This window comes from Peromyscus maniculatus, chromosome 8 (genome assembly GCF_049852395.1).
Source record: "Peromyscus maniculatus bairdii isolate BWxNUB_F1_BW_parent chromosome 8, HU_Pman_BW_mat_3.1, whole genome shotgun sequence".
Lineage (NCBI taxonomy): Eukaryota > Metazoa > Chordata > Mammalia > Rodentia > Cricetidae > Peromyscus > Peromyscus maniculatus.
This window is the reverse complement of record NC_134859.1, coordinates 70,213,689-70,230,299: the sequence shown is the minus strand read 5'-3', so window position 1 is coordinate 70,230,299 and position 16,611 is coordinate 70,213,689. Positions and strand designations below refer to the sequence as shown.

At 44.4% G+C, this 16,611-nt stretch overlaps 1 protein-coding gene across 5 annotated transcripts in view; it reads left to right on the top strand.

The window, feature by feature from the left end:
- Positions 1 to 3,264: 3,264 nt before the first annotated feature.
- Positions 3,265 to 16,611, top strand: part of LOC102914706 (C-C motif chemokine 6-like) — a 22,081-nt gene continuing 8,734 nt past the window's right edge. Inside the window, exons 1-4 of one of the 5 annotated variants that reach the window (XM_076543039.1) lie at positions 3,265 to 3,447; positions 7,045 to 7,104; positions 7,409 to 7,517; positions 15,499 to 16,270. In XM_076543039.1, coding sequence (XP_076399154.1) covers positions 3,372 to 3,447; positions 7,045 to 7,104; positions 7,409 to 7,517; positions 15,499 to 15,613 — 360 coding nt within the window. In that variant the 5' untranslated portion in view covers positions 3,265 to 3,371 and the 3' untranslated portion in view covers positions 15,614 to 16,270. Of the gene's footprint in view, positions 3,448 to 7,044; positions 7,105 to 7,408; positions 7,518 to 7,844; positions 8,412 to 12,206; positions 12,447 to 14,563; positions 14,627 to 15,064; positions 15,174 to 15,498; positions 16,271 to 16,611 lie in introns of those variants that run through there. The other 4 variants (XM_006995296.4, XR_013041812.1, XM_006995317.4 and 1 more) reach the window with 4 other exon arrangements.

The window sequence follows — 16,611 nt, the reverse complement described above, 5'->3', positions numbered from 1 at the left end:
CAATCATCTGTGGAAGTGGGGCCACACCCTGGAGCACAAGCAATTACCCCCTGAAAGCCAGCTGTCCCTCCAAGCAATAAGGGATTATTTTAACCACACTGTAGGACCAGGACAGGGGAAAACCAACAAGATCACAGCTTGATGGGGACTGCCGAGTTACACAAATCTTTTTGTCTGTTGTTTTAATTCCTTCTCTATTTAAATCTAAAGTTCACAGCAGTCCCCAGATGAACCCAGGGACACTGACCCTCTGTATTAGTCCCCCACCCTTTCTGACTTTCACCATAACTCATCTCTTTAACTAGTGAATGAGAAACAGTAGCCAAGCTAAGCCTGCCGGGGCTGCCAAGGCCAGGACTTGTGTTCTAAAACTCCTGTCAGACTACAAGCTAAAAAGAGTTTGACCTAATTGAACACTTCTGTTTACAGACAATTTGGGGCCATGTGAATAATATATAAACACAGTACATAATGCAGATGGCATACATGATTAGCTGTACATAAAAATAGACCAAAGATTCCGTAGCTTTCATGGACGTTTATCACCTGTGAGGTCTGATTATTTCCTCCACGGCACTAAACAATCCTTAGTCTAAAGTCTGTGCCTCCACACGTACAACCCTTAATAACAAAAGCTAGAAAGAATGCGTCTCAATGGCATAGAGCTTAAGCTAATTATCGACAGGGTGGGGGTGGACAGCCAGTGGAAGCTAAAATGTGACACCTGTGTGGAACTTAATACTTTTTTCCTGTTCTAAATGCTGAACTACAGAGGGAGAGGTGACGCCTTTAAAGAGTAAAATTTACTGAATATTATTTTGAGCCACAGTCCCCCACTTTTCAACTTACTCCGAGACTGAACTATGTTCCTGTGCTAAAGGAAATCAACCTGGACTGGACAATCTAACAACCTGTCTCAGGGTCGTGAACGGACTAAAGCGCAGGTGAAGAATTTCTGCCCGGGCTTCCCTGGAGACCTTCTCCGAATTGCGTCTCTTTGCAGTTACACTCAACAGATGGGGTTTTAACCTTCTCAGGAAAGGAGGACTACGGAGTCTAAAACTGCCTGTTAGGGCACCGATAGGTTCTAGAAGCCCCAAAGCATCCTCTGGTGAGACTCTGGAATTAAAACGGGATCAGGATCTTCAGCAGAAGAACATTTTGGCTGTAAAGCACTGGTGAGGAGATTGCCCAGTTCCCTATGCCTGAAGTGACCAGGCTCACAGAAAACAGACACAATAGCAACAGCTGAGAGGACTTAATAGGAAGATTTCTGGATCCAAAAGAGAGGGGCTAGAGCACGTCACACACAGAAACAGCCTTTCCTGGTGTGTTTCCGACACAGCACACACTGTTTAACGAGGTTTGGGAGTCTGGGTGTCACACCATGGTCAGTTCACACCCACAGGGTCTCCAATGGCTCTCCCAGAGGCCAAACAGTGGTGCAAGTTACTGGTAGAACAGTCCATAGGGTGGTGTCCTTTGGAACCTCCCTGATTGTTCCATCTGACCAGGAGAGCCGTACGGATGGTTCCCAGGAGATTCCTGTCTGCAAGGCCGGTGTTACGCATCAAACACTGTGTGAGTCTCTGGCCAGAAACAGAGAGAAAGAAATGAGAGCGATGTGTAAGCCGAAAGGGTAGAGCAGAGGAGCTAAGTGGTTGACAAGGAAATTCACCACCACTGCTTCAGACGTGGTCCCTTTGCAGTCACCAGGAAAGATGTCAGTAGCAGTAGGTAGCAGGGTATGAACTGGACACACAGCTCCCTGCTGCTACCTGTACCAGCCTGGGGAGTTCTTTGGCTCTTTCGATTTTTGTTTGTTTTGGTTTGGTTTTTTTGAAACAGAGTTTATCGATGTAACATCCCTGACTGTCCTGGAACTCCCTCTGTAGACCAGGCTGGCCTCAAACTCAGAGACCCACCTGCCTTTGCCCACCCACCAGTCCTGGGATTAAAGGTGTGTGCCACCACCCAGCTGTCTGGAGAGTTCTTTTTGGAGACCTTAGCACAGGAAAAGCAGGATGCTTAACTGCATCTCATAAAAGAATTTCAGAGGCAGGCAATATGAAGCAGAGTTGGAGGTTTTGGGGGTTTTTTGTTTTTTGTTTTTTTTAAGATTTATTTACTATTATTAAACATGTATCTATATTATGTCTTGTGTGGGTGAGGTGCACGCATGTGCAAGCACCCACAGGGGCCAGAGGCATTAGTCAAGTCCTTCTGGAGCTGGAGTTATAGGCAGTTGTAAATTCCCCATTGTGGGTGCTGAGAACTGAACTCTGGTCCTCTGCAACAGCAGCTTATGCTCTTAACACTTACACCATCTCTCCGGCCCTAGGATTGGAGTTTGTTAAGAAGAGAATTTTTTAAGCATAAACTTAAATGTGAGTATGAACAGAGACACTTAGGAAATAGACAGTAAGTACACACTCAGGTGTAGCCTGGGCTTCCTAAGAGAGTCACCGTTAAGTTAGAGTTAAGTTGTTACAACAGCCACACATAATTTTGGCAGCCTCTGAAGTTACATCCCAAAGGGCTGCTAAGAGTTTTATTTTCTCTTTTTTGGTAAGTGAGATCACAGAGAGGCTCTTGGGGTACACTGGGTAGGATTACAGCTGGTACAGTAATGCCCTAGGTCATGAGGATCCGACAAGGAAGTTAAGATACATTTTCACTATAATGAAGTTTATAGTCTTATTTCTAAGATTCTCAGAAAAATTCCACATTCACATCTGGGAAGGGAATTAGGCCATACTTAAACGTCAAATATTATTGAACATAGTTCATTGCTATCTAATAAGTATATAAGTACCATAATCCATTGCTATAGTAACATTTTTATTTAAAATATCTCTGTATACAAGGAGTGTTGTCTCTATAGGCAACTTTTTTGTTGCTATTTATGCTGGAATTCTTGACTCTCAGCTTGTGCATGCTTCACATGTTCTGAGTGGAGCTTGCAAAAACCAGAAAGATCCCAAATGATCATGTTTTTCCATACTCACTTCCAGGCCAGCTCCTACCCTAATTCCACCACTTACTAGCTGTGGTCACCAGCAGGTCTCAATCTTCAAGAAGACTTCTGAGTAAAAAGTCCCACATCCCTTTCTTTTCCCTGGCTTTCTAGCCCACCGTAACCTTTGCACCCACTTCCTGTTGCATTCTTGGTCTTCTACTTCCTGTTGCAATTTCAGTCTTGTTCCCTCTTTTAGAACTAGCATGTTGAGTATTATATAGGCAGGAACAGCATTCTCAGTTCTAGCCTGGGACTTCCTGATCCTCCTAGCATATAAATACCAGGGCAGGCCAGTGCATCAGGGAGCAGTGGGCAGAAATCCTCAGAACAGCTGGGCCTGCCTTCCAGGAGGATGAGGAACTTGGCGACTGCCATTTCGTTCTTTATACTTGTGGCTGTCATTGGATCCCAGGCTGGGGTCATACATGGTGAGTCCATTGAGCCTTCTCACCCATTGGGCAAGTCTGTGGGAACTTCAGAACTGGAGAGGGGACAGAGAAGGAGACCATTGCCCTCCTGGAAATACTCTCCGTCCTTGACACGGTGATGGGCTTTACTTAGAAACAGCATCAGGTTACAGACCTGCCTTTGTCTGCAACCTTTAGACCCTGGAGGAAACTAGGCACAGAAGTTGGGTCTCATTTGGGGAAGCAATTATGTTTGATACATTTCGTTAGCTGACTGTGCTAACTCCAAAGAACTGGAGTAAAATTCTAAGTCTGAGGAAAGCAGACTTACAAAATAAAGCATCAGACACCACCTCCAATAACTCTATCCTTTTGGAGAAGTGGGATGGGCAGGTAATCAACTCTACCCCAAATCGTTTAACCATGCTATTCTTTTATTTGACAAATGCATATCCAGCATTTCTTGTGTGTTGGACAGCTACCGTTCTGTTTGTCTTACGGCTGTTAGCACCTTGATTCCTCCTGACAAGCCTGTGGGGTTAAACAATGGAAATTTGCCTTTTTCATAGGAGAAAACAGCAGACCATTGGTGATTTTATATATTTTTCTCTATTACTGTGACTGCTGTCATTTTATAAGTGAGAAAACTGAATCATAGAAGCCATAGCCTTAAGATGAAGGCTGGTAGGCGGTGGAACTGGAGTAGGAGCTATCCTAGAATGGGTTATAAAAAGGCGTGGTCAGTCATTTAGTATCTTTCCTGGGTTTTGCAAGCTCCACCTAGAACAGGTGAAACACGTTACAGTGTATCTTCATGGCCTCCTTTATGTAAGCCAAGCTGACTACACCATCTCTTGGTGTCCTGGCGTCATGATTCCTCCACCCCATGTGGATATCAAAATCCACAGATTTCCAATCCCATGCACATACTCATCTGTGCGTAAAAATCTCTAGACCTTCGTAAGACTTCAAACAATTTAAATGCCAGTGAATACTCATTATATTGTTGCTTAGGGGACGATGGCAAGAAGGAGTCTCGAGTGCTTCAGTTGTATTTCGGGACATTTTTCCACGGTTGACTCTGTTTCCACTCCACTCTGCTTCCACTCCAAATGCGGTAGACCAACAAAACGAAAGGAATAAGCTAAGAACACTGGAAAACGATTGTCGGATGAGTTGCTGCCAAAAGCATTCATTTATGTTTTGATATAAGAAGTGAATGCCAATTTTTTTAGTTAGATTTGTTTTATTTTCATGCATGTTTTTGTCTGAGTGTGGGCATGCACATATGTGGGCAGATACCTTCAGAGGCCAGGTGTTGGATCCCCTGGCTTTGGAGTTACAAGCAATATGAGCCCCCTGCCATGGGTGCTGAGAACTGAACTCTGGTCCTCTGCAAAAGCAGAGGCATCTCTCCAGCCACTAACTAACAACTTTTTTATGGGGGGGGGAGGGGCAATTTGAGACAGGGTTTTTCTGTGTAGCCTTGGGGGTCCTGGAACTGGCTCTGTAGACAGGCTGGCCTCGAATTCAGAGAGATCCGCCTGCCTCTGCCTCCGGATGCTGGGATTAAAGGTGTGCGCCACCACACCCAGCTGAAATATCAACTTTCAAAGCTACGTTTTCAGCCGGGCATTGGCTTTAATCCCAGCACTTGGGAGGCAGAGGCAGGCGGATCTCTGTGAGTTCAAGGCCAGCCTGGTCTACAAAGTGAGTTCCAGGAAAGGCGCAGAGCTACACAGAGAAACCCTGTCTCGGGGAGAAAAAAAAAAAAGCTACCTTTTCGGCTAGGATAATGTAACTTCAAGTTAGCAAAGAGAGGAGTGAAGGAGGGAGAAAGGAAAGAAGGAGGGAAGGAGGGAGAAGACGGGAAGGAGGGAGAGAGGAAAGGAGGGAGAAGAAGGCAGAAAGGAAGGAAGGGCTGGTTGAGGTGCATCTGCCTAAAAAGGCAGGTTTAGAATACTTGATCTGGAATCTCTGGCGCTACACGAGCTTTGCAATGCAGAAGTAGAGTTTTAATAAGTTAATATAACACAACCGTTTTACTTCTGGGTATTGACCAAAAAATTTCCGAGTAGATACATGGAAAAATTTTGATACACTCATGTTCATAGTGGAATTATTTGCACCACACAGAAAGAAGAGCCATTCTACATACCCATCAGCAGATGGGTGGATAAGTAAAGTGTGAGTGGCGTGCTTCTGCAGGGGAATATTACTCAGTGTTGAGAGGGAAGGGCATTCTGGTGTGTGCAACAAAATGGATGGACACTGAGGAATTGGTATGGTGAGTGGAATATGCCAGTCAGGAAGGGCAGGTGCCCTTAAAAAAGTTGATTCGTAAAGACAAAAGAGGCGCGGTGGTGCCCGCCTGTAATTCCAGCTGCTGGGAAGCTGAGGTGGGAGGGTTGAGTTAGAGGTCAGTCTGAGTGACACAGCAACACCTGGTCTTTAAAAAAGAAATTGCACAGAGTGAGTAGAGTCATGCTTGCTAAGCTGAGAGCGGGGGAAAAGGGAGGTGATATTTAATGGGTTCTGAATTTCAGTTTTGCAGGTTGGAGAAGTTACGAGTGGGTGGGGTGGTAGTTACACACTGGTTTGAGTTACTTGATACCACTAAACTGGACACTTAAAAATTATTTAAATGGTTGAAGAGAAACAGAGGAGGAGTGGGTTGTGGGGGAGAGGGTAGATGGGGAGGGTCTGGGGGAGAGGAGGGAGGGGAAACTTCAGTTGGGATATAAAAACAAGAAAATGCATAAACAAAAATATTTTAAAATTAAAAATATATATATTTACATGGGGCTGGCATGGTGGTTCAGTAGTAAAGAAAGCTTGGTGACCTGAGTTAGACCCCAGAATCTACATAAAGGTGAAAGAAGAGAACTAATCCACAAAACTAAAAGGTGTCTTCTGACCTCTACATGCACACTCACATCACACATGCGCGCGAACACACAAACACACACACACCTGGCTGTTTCTTATCCTAGATCTGATCTAGGAAGCGTACTGTAATCAAAGTAACATTCCTATAATATATGTGTATCTTTGTACTAATGGAACAAAATAAAAAGAAAAAAAAAAAACTTCCCCGCACTATAAAGGACATCATACCACCAAATGGGTTGCTAGAAAATTGGTTTCTAGAGTCCCATAGATTCCAGATGTGTAGACACATGTGACCTATCACACAACGCACTTTCAGTTAACTTACCTGTGTTATATTTGCAGCTGGTTTTTAGGATTTCAGAATCTATAGAATGTTTTTATTTCTCAAATATTTTTAAAGAATCATAGGGCAGGGGAAAATCTCATAGCAAATAGACACACTAGCCTGGGGCAGACCTTCAACCCAGATAGGTTAGCAGAGATCCAGCAACAGAGCCTGCCTGCCATCAGATGGGAGAAGGGAGTAGGACATGTTCGTGCACACAGTACTCTTAGCACTCAAAAGGCCGAGTCTGTATAATGGAGGGTTCAAGGCCACCCTGGGCAGAATGGCAAGATCATTCCTCATTCACCAAAACCTGAGGATGGGATATGTTGTGAATGGAGGGGCTAATATAACGCTACCAACCACGAATTTCTTTCCCCCACCTTGTCTGTTTCTTCCAGAAACAATACTAGGAGAGAGGAGTGAAATTGGTCGCTTTGAACCTCCAGTATTTCATCAAGGTAAATGGCCAGATATGACCTATTTTAAAGGACTGGGTGGATAGTGTACTATAGCTTCACCTTCCCTACTGACGGAACAGGATGGAAGGGCCCTGAGGATGGCAAGCATCTCTGGAAAGAGCCGCATAGCCATGGGGACTCACCCCAGTGACGCCCTCTCTCCATATGACCTGGGTGCCCTGAGTCCACCTGCTTAGAGCAGAAGCATGTCCTGAGTCCTGGGCCTTCTCACTCTCCACGAGACCTCCACAGGACTCTCAAGAGCAACAACTTGGCTCCTGAGTGGCCCTTTGTCTTCCTACAGGTGTTCATGGCTCTTCAGACTGCTGCTTCTCCTATGTCTCACGGATCCCGTGTTCAAGATTTGTGTCCTATTTTCCAACCAGTGGTGGATGCATCGAGCCAGGCATCATGTAAGTGTCAAACACATTGTGTGCGAGGGAGAGGGGGAGCCTCCGGGATCCTAGATGACCTAGTGGATAGGCTTCCAGAAAAGACCCGTCCTTGGATCTCACCAGGTAAGCAGAGGGATACTTCAGGGTGCAGAGAAGGACACTGCCTGAGTCACTCCATTAGGGAATCTCACAGGCCTAGAGAAGACCCTGGAGAGGAGGTGGTCTGAGTCATCTCCTGGAAAGAACAGATTGTTGAGTGGAGTCTTGGAGGGTCCAAAGGATGGGGTCCCCTTCCCTATTTAGTAGAGACCTCTGTTTGTAATCTCTCTTCCCCTTTTTCTCCAGCTTTGTCGGCAGGAAGAGGAACCAGGTCTGTGCCAACCCCAGTGATCCAAGAGTTCAGGAGTGCATAAAACGCCTGAGGCTAACCATAAGACCCGGGGACCAAGCCATTGTGTGAGAAGGAGGGCATGTATTGCCAGCCACTTTCTTCTGCCTTCCCCAGTGATCACCTAGGAGGCTCTAAGCATTTATTTTTATAGATATTTAAAGGATGTATCCTGCTGTTCTGGTTAAAATGGCTCATGTAGTCAACAGTATTTATAGTGACTCAGCTTGACATGGCTACAGCCATCTTGAGTTGTAACCATCATGATTGTCTTTGAGTAACTATTGAGTTTTTCCTGCATAGTTTCTCAGCAGATTATAAATGGATAAACTATTAGAGCATTCTTTGGGGGCTTTGGAATGTGTCTGGTTCTAATACTAACTTAAGCCAGGTACATCGAGCCGAGATGAAGTCAATTTTGCCCTAGCCCATACATATGGCCAACTTTGTGGGGACCCAGCTGTTCTTCCTACCACCCTAGAGCAGTAAGCACCACCAAAAAATAAAGTGCATCTGTGTAGTCATAGGTCTGTCAGTCTTTTTCTTCAGATTCACAGAACCACCGAGCTGTCTGAAATTGGACTATTGGGGAGAAATTATTGCACTCACTCACCTTGAATTTCCAGGGCAAGTCATGTAACTTTGAATATTTTCTTCAAAACCAAAGATAACATGGTGTAATTTTTAAATTCTAAGAACACAACTTATTCCAATATAGACTTCATATCAAAGAGGTATTTTACCCACTATGGAGGGAACCATTAAATTGGCTAAAATGTCTTTGGGTTTTGTCTCTGTTTGGTGGGGTTAAGGAATGACAGGGGCCTCTGAGAGGCTGAGGAACAAAGGCAACATCAGCCATGAACTCAAGCCTTCCCTTTACCTGCCCTGATATTCTTTGTATTGCTACAATATTATGCTCTTATGAAATACACATTTGGGGGTAAAAATGGCTGACTAGAGGCTACCTCTGAATAAGGAAGTCAAGTGGAAGATCAAAATAAGAAAAAAAAAATACACTTTATCCCAGAAAGAAAGCTAAGAGAAGCTTCAGAACCCTGGAAGGGAGTGAAAGGAACCCGGGGAGGGGGGGGGGGAGGCAGAAAATAACCCCTCCCCCATGCAGGGAAGTAACTGATGAATGCAGCCTACCCCACGTTGTTCCCCAGGAGGCGGAGGGGACAGCTTCCAGTCACAGGGCGAGCCTGCACCTCCCATGAGGCTCAAATCCAGTCATAGGTTTTGCTGTGGCAGTCATTCCTCATTTGGATGGGTCAGTGGTGGAGAGAAATACCTTTTGTTCACACAACAGTCAGGCACCATCCCGAGATAAAATCCATTATTCAAAACTGAGTTATGAGTTATTCAAAACTGGTAGAGGTTCCTGAGGCCAGGGAACCTCTACCAGTTGGGGAGCCATAACTTGGCTCGCCACAACCTCTAGGTGAGGGAAGTTGATGAGCTGTGGAGAGCTGGAGGGCTGGACACTGATGAGCTGAAGGTTCAAGTCACAGGAGGTTAGCTCAGGCTCAGATGTGCATAAGAGAGCTAGCCCCGCCCTCGACGACAGGGAACAGGTCCATCAACTGAGAATAAGCCTGGATTTGATAGTTCGAGCCTGAAGCCGGCAGATGGATCAAATCCCAGAGCCAGAGGTTGTTCACTGTCGTAGGGCCCAAGGCCTCTGAAGTTCCAAGAGTGTACAAGATACCTACGTACTGACAAAAAGCAGCGTGGGGAGGGAAATGATCTAGTTTAGCTTACAACCCAAGTCACAGGCCATCGCAGCAGGGAAGTCACTGCGGCAGGAGTTTGCACAGCCACAGTCAAGGACGGAGAGAAATAAACACACACGTGTTCCTTCCTCGCTTGCTTAGTTCTCAGCCAATTTGTTTCTACTCTTACACAGTCCAGGGCTCAGCACCTGAAACGGTGCCACCCACATTCAGGATAGGTCTTCCCACTTTAATTAGCAACCAAGACAATCCCCCATACACATGCCCGCAGGTCAACCCTATCTAGCTAATTCCTCCTTAAGATTCTCTTCCCCAGTGATTCTAAGCTATGGCACATTGCCAGTTAAAGTAACCAACCCGATACCCACAGTGGCATTCCCCCAGCAGGGTGAGTCATACTCAAGAGGCCTTGAAAATATGAAGAGAGGTCCTCTGCTCAAATCAACCTCGGTGCTGCGGTTTCTTCTCACATTCCCAACACACTGGGGAAACACCCTCCAGATAAAACATAAAGCACCCCAATCTGGCAAGTCTTAGGAGGATGAAAGAATCTACCCAGACCACAGAAGGAAACCTATGGGACCCACGGAACCTCTGCTCTGCAAAGAATGGGAACTGTAAAAGCAAAAGACTGTGCAGATGGCCGTCACACACCTGTCCAGGACAGACTTGATACCAGCACAAACCATAGGAAATACAAGAGTCTGCAGCTCAACTCGTCCTCTCCCATCTCTGTGCATAAAAGGAGAATCCCAAGCGAATACAAACAAACATCTGAATTAAATAAGGATAATTAAATAAATATCATGATACATGATATGAAAGTGGAATTCAATAAGGGTATAGAAACACTAAAGAAAAACCATTGTGAGCTACTGGAGATCCAAAATATAGTGAGTCAAAAAATTAAAAGTTCAGCAGGGCGGTGGTGGCGCACGCCTTTAATCCCAGCACTTGGGAGGCAGAGGCAGGCGGATCTCTGTGAGTTCAAGGCCAGCCTGGGCTACCAAGTGAGTTCCAGGAAAGGCGCAAAGCTACACAGAGAAACCCTGTCTCGAAAAACCAAAAAAAAAAAAAAAAAAAAAATTAAAAGTTCTACAGAAAGCCTCACCAGTAGAATCAGCCAATGGAAGGACAGCCTATCTGAGCCTGAAGGTAAGGTATAGGGACTGGAACATGACAAGGACAAAGATGAATTCATGGAAAGGTATGAGTTGGACTTTTGAGCTATTTGGGACACTGGGAGAAGGTAAAATCTAAGAATCACAGGAGTAAAAGAGGGTAAAGAACTCCTTTCCAAATGCATAGAAAACATCTCCAATGAAATCATAGCAAAAATTTCCCCCACACCAGGCCAAAAAAAAAAATCTGTTCAAACAGAGGAGGCATTTAGAACACCAAATACACAAGAGCTGAACTTCCTCTTATCATATATAATTAAACCACTAAATATTCATAACAAAAAAAAAAAGGCGTGTGGAAAGCAGCAAGAGATAAACACCAAGTCACACATCAAGACAAGCCCATCAGAGTAACAGTTTTCAGCAGAAGATTTAAAGAACAGAAGAGCTTGGTATGGTGTTCTTCAAGTTTTGGGAGACATCAACCTCCAGTCCAGACCGCTATCCCCTGCAAAGTGCTCAATCATAACTGAAGATGAATGGAAGAACTCCCATGATAGGAATGGGCTTACGAACCTCAAAGGGCCAAACCTAGGTCCCCTACAAAAGCAAAAAGCACTCTCAACCCATGAGCTTTCTTTCTAGGCTTCCCTCCCTATTTTATTTGACCACATCGGCATAATAAACTACAAATAAACAACAAACATTTACTAACTCGCGGAGTTTAAATAACTCACTCTGTAGACCAGGCTGGTCTACTCAAACTCACAGAGACAGACCTGCCTCTGGCTCCCAAGTGCTGGAATTAAAGGTGAGCACCACCACATCCAGCCTTAGATGTTTCTCCTGATAGACATTCTAAAGAGATTTTTCGTCTTGAGTTAAAGGATATTAAAAAATATCTAAGGGGGCTGAGGAGTAGGCTCAGTGGTTAAGAGCACTTGCTGCTACTTCAGAAAACCCAGGTTCAGTTTCCAGCAACCACGTGGTGGCTCACAAACATCTGTAACTCCAGTTCCAGGGGATCTAACTGTAACTCCAGTTCCAGGGGATCTTCTGACCTCCATGAGCACTGCAGGGATGTAGTACACACACATACCTGCAGGCAAAACACTCATAAATGTAAAACAAAATAAATCTCTAAAAAATAAAGAAAAATAATGAAAAGGGACCCGACATCAATTTTATATGTCTCTAGTAAGACATACAAGTTTGCATTTATAATCTATATGTCTCGGTCCATTGAAAATGAGCATAAGTAAGTATCCTCCAAGTTAACCCCTCATCAGAGGTCTGGAAGGACCCCTCCACTCCCACCCTGTGGTCAGTGCTGAAGAACTGAATGAATCTCCTGGGAGGAGAAATCCTCCTGGAAATATTTACTCTCTCCGACTGAATCGATTGGAACAGTTTGGAAAGCCCCGGGTCACCTTTGCCCTCTACTTCCCATTGTACTCCGAGCCTTGTTCCCTCTTCTGGCATTAGCATGTTGAGCATTGTGTAGTCAAAGAACAGCATTATGAGCTGTAACCTGGGACTTCCTGGTCCTCTCACTTTTATAAATAGCCAGGCAAGGCAGGGGACAGTGAGTAGTCTGAAGACCAGTTGGCTCTGCCCACCGGGAGGATGAAGTCTTCTCCTACTGCTTTCTCCTTCCTCTTTCTTGCAGCTGCTCTTGGGCTCCAGGCCCAGATCATACATGGTGAGTACCATGGGAACTGGAAGTCCGGGGAGAAGGGCAGCGTGGACTGCTGTGAATAATCTCTATGCCCCACAGAGCAGTGGTGTTTGCTTAGAAACTGCACCAAAGCACAGACCTTTCTTTGCAGCCTCCGGGTCAGTGGTTCTCAACCTGTGAGTAGCGACCCTTTCGTGGGAGTCACATGTCAGATATCCTTCTATCAGATGTTTACATTATCATTCATAACAGCAGCAAAATTACAGTTCTGAAGTAGCAACAAAAATAATTTTGTGGTTGAGGGTCACCACACCATGAGAAACTGTATTAAAGGCCTCAGCATTAGGAAGTTTGAGAACCACTGCTCCGGATCCTGGTACACTGATGATTTGCTTCCATTTGGAGAAACAGTATCTTCCTTTTTCATAGCTAGAATTATTTGATGGCTTAAGATCATCTTAGTAATGTTTTAGCTACCCCAAAATAACTATAATTAAATTGTAAATTTGTGAAAATAAGCAGAGTTCTGTGATGCTAGAACTGTTAGATGCCAGTGAGTATAAAACCATCCTTTTTTAAGGCCCTGGGACCAGCTAGGCAAATGGCACACCCAAGGTCACTGTCTCATTTGAAGCTATGATATTTTAGTTTATGGAGGTAACTAGGGCTCAACACAGAGAGGTCCTGTAAAATAAAAGATGTATTCCTTAACTTTTCCAAGGCAGAGGGGTACACCATACCCTACAGAGCCAAGGGGAATACTGGACTTGAGTCAGGAGGTATAATCAATAGAAGTAGAGAAACTCGTTTCACGTTCTTTATTAGGGATACTGGGAAAGAGGCAGGGTGCAGGTGAGACTTCCGAGCCTGAAGAAGTCTGGCAGACTTTGAACATATGGATGGTTTCTGATTGTCCAGGGTCTAACTTAGAGAGTTAGGGTAAGGGAAACACCAGCATGGCGTTTGAGGGTGATGAGTGGTTGGGCTCATCACCAGAGTTGGTTTGAACCCTCTGTTAAGAAGCAGTTAACCTCTCCCCGCTGTCAAGATCTTAAGTATATCAGAATACATAGGATGCAGGAAACAAATACACTTAGTAGAGTTGCCTAGCCATCCTATTTCTCACACAAGGATTTATTTAGCACTCCCTAGGTGCCAGGTAGCTACTGTTCTGTCTTACAGATGCTGGTTCATTTCTCCTCCAGCATTCCTGGGGGGGGGGTCGGACAAATAGAAATTCACCATTCTTGTAGGGGAAAAAAAAAGAAGTTAGAAGACAAGCAATTTTGCATAGTCCTGTATATTATTATGGCTTTATGGCTGTGCTCATTTTACAAATGAGAAAACTGAGACAGAGAAGCCTTCGATAACTTAAGATTATATAAGCAGTAAAGGATAAAATTAAGAGGTGGATTAGTAATGATGTGTTTAAGGTAATGCTATTTAAGATTTACTTTGGAAGCCCATCCACATCACATCAAGCATGTTTAAAAAAAAAAGTCGTCATCACCTTACTACCCATTATTCATATGTAACTATTGAAGACATGATATAAAGGGTTAGTTGCCTTTTCTTAACACAATGCAAATTCCCAATCCTTTATCAATAATCTTTGGGCTTAGATATATTTGGGGATGCAGGATTTTTCTAGGTTTTAAAAAGTGATATGTTGCTGGATACCACGTAACATCCCTGATGATTTCTGCAAAGCATCCCTTCATCAGACATTTATATAAACTTAGACTATTAGGAGCCTCATTTCACTTCAAGGGTCCTTGTGTCCCCAAAGGAGTTGAAGAAAAACATGCAGTTTCCAAATTCCTAAAGATTGCAGAAAAATGTACCAAGAACTGTGAGTGTACCACTGTATGTAGACACTTCATTAATGTCACTTCATTAATGTCACTGTATTACATTTACACTTCACTTTTAGTACTTTATCAGCAGGATGTTTTCAAACAATCTCAGAAAAATCTCATGTCACTAAAAGGCACGAATGGGCCCAGAGACAGACCTTAGAACCCAAGCGTGTGATGGGGGCCCAGCATCGGAGCCTGTTTGCCTTGGCAAGAATGGGGGTGGTGGCGGCAAGTGGAGATGCTGAGACAATGACGCTGCTCTCTGTACTCTGTTTCTTCCAGCGACAGAGACAAAAGAAGTCCTGGAGGCAAAGGAAGGACTTGAACTTGACATGCTTCCCCTGGGTAAATATTTCATTACAGCTTGTATTGAGAAGTACCAAATGGTTGCCCATCAGCCCTAGAGCATCATCCTCCTTGATGATAGAACAGAACAACATCATGAGGGTGGTTGAGGATGCTCTCCAGAAATCACTAGGGATGTTAAGGAATTTCCAGCAACATTTCTGGGAAGATTAGGATGGGCCATGAATATTCCCTCCAGTATTCCCTTCTCTATGCACCAAGTCTGCCCACTTGGAGCAGAAATTGCCTGTTAGATGCTCCTAACCCTACTGTGGTCCACCTTAGGCCCATTAGAGAGTGTGAAAGGAGATGACAATGAGGCATGGTGAGGAGAGAGCATCCCTTGAGTTCTGGTCCTGCTCTGGGACGCTTCCTCCCACACACAGCACTCTTAAGAGCAAAGACTTGGTCCTTGAATGGTCTTTTCTCTTCCTACAGGCTTTGGAGAGTCTCCAGACTGCTGCTTCTCCTATACCTCATGGATCAAGTGTTCAAGATTTGTATATTATTTTCCAACCAGTGGTAACTGTTTCAAGCCAGGCATCATGTAAGTGTCAAGTTCACTCACTGTGTACTGGGAGCAAGGAAGCCTCTGGGATATTAAAACACTTACTAGATATCCAGGAAAACCCCATCCTTGGGCACTGCCAAGTAGTGGAGAGTATATTTCAGAGTGTAGAGAAGGAGACTGCCTGAGTCACTCCATTAGGGAATCTCACAGGCCTAGAGAAGACCCTGGAGAGGAGGTGGTCTGAGTCATCTCCTGGAAAGAACAGATTGTTGAGTGTAAATGGGAGGGTCCAGAGGATGGGGTTCCCTTCCCTATTTACTAGAGACCTCTGTTTGTAATCTTTCTTCCCCTTTTTCTCCAGCTTTGTCACCAAGAAGAGGAACCAGGTCTGTGCCAACCCCAGTGATCAGAGAGTTCAGGAGTGCATAAAACGCCTGAGGCAAAACCTAAGACCTGGGAACCAAGCCATTGTGTGAGAAGGAGGGCATATATTGCCAACTACTTTCTTCTGCCTTCCCCAGTGACCGCCTAAGAGGTTGTCAGTGTTTTTTTTTTGTTGTTTGTTTGTTTGTTTGTTTTTATTAATATAAAAACATTTACTTTCCTGTTCCGGTTTAGAGCAACACATCTAGCTTTGTCACAGGGGGATCTTGTCTGTGCCAAGCCTAGTGATCTGAAAACTGAGAAGTGCATGAAAAGCCTGATGCTGACCTCAGTGATAACACATAACATTTAATTAAGATAAGGGGGCAAAGGCTGGAAAGATGGCTCAGTGGTTAAGAGCACTGACTGCTCTTCCAGAGGACCTGGGTTCAATTCCCACTCAGATGGCAGCTCAAACTATCTGTAATTCCAATTCCAGGGGAACTGATACCCTAGTCTGCTCTTTAATTAATAGCATTTACAGTATTTTTATGAATTCAGCTTGACATGACTAGCACCACCTTGAGCTGTAACCATGATTGCCTCAGAATGAATAACTCTTGGGTTTTCTTGCATAGTTTCCCAGAAGATTATAAATGGATAAACTGAGAGTGGTCTGTGGGGCTTGGGAATGTGCCTGGTTCTGATATGAGCTTAAGGCAAGCTGGATACATTCAACTAGGATGAAATAAATCCTGCCTTAGCCTATACATATGCCTGTCTTTGTGGGGACCCAGCTGATCTTCCTGCTGCCCCTAGATCAGTAAGCCCCCTAATGAAGATCGTCCATGCAGTCACAGGTCTGCCTGTCTCTTGTTCTTCAGTTTTGTAGGACCACGGGTTGAAATTGGGCTGTTGGGGAGGAAGTGTCTCAATCACTTTATTTGAATCTCCAGCAGGGAGAAAACAGGGGGAATCACACAACTTTGTTTTCTTCAAGACAAAAGACATTGTGGTATAATTTTAAAATTTCTAAGAACACAGCTTATTCTAAGGTAGACTTCATATAAAAGACATACATTACCCACTACTGAAGGAACCATTACATTGA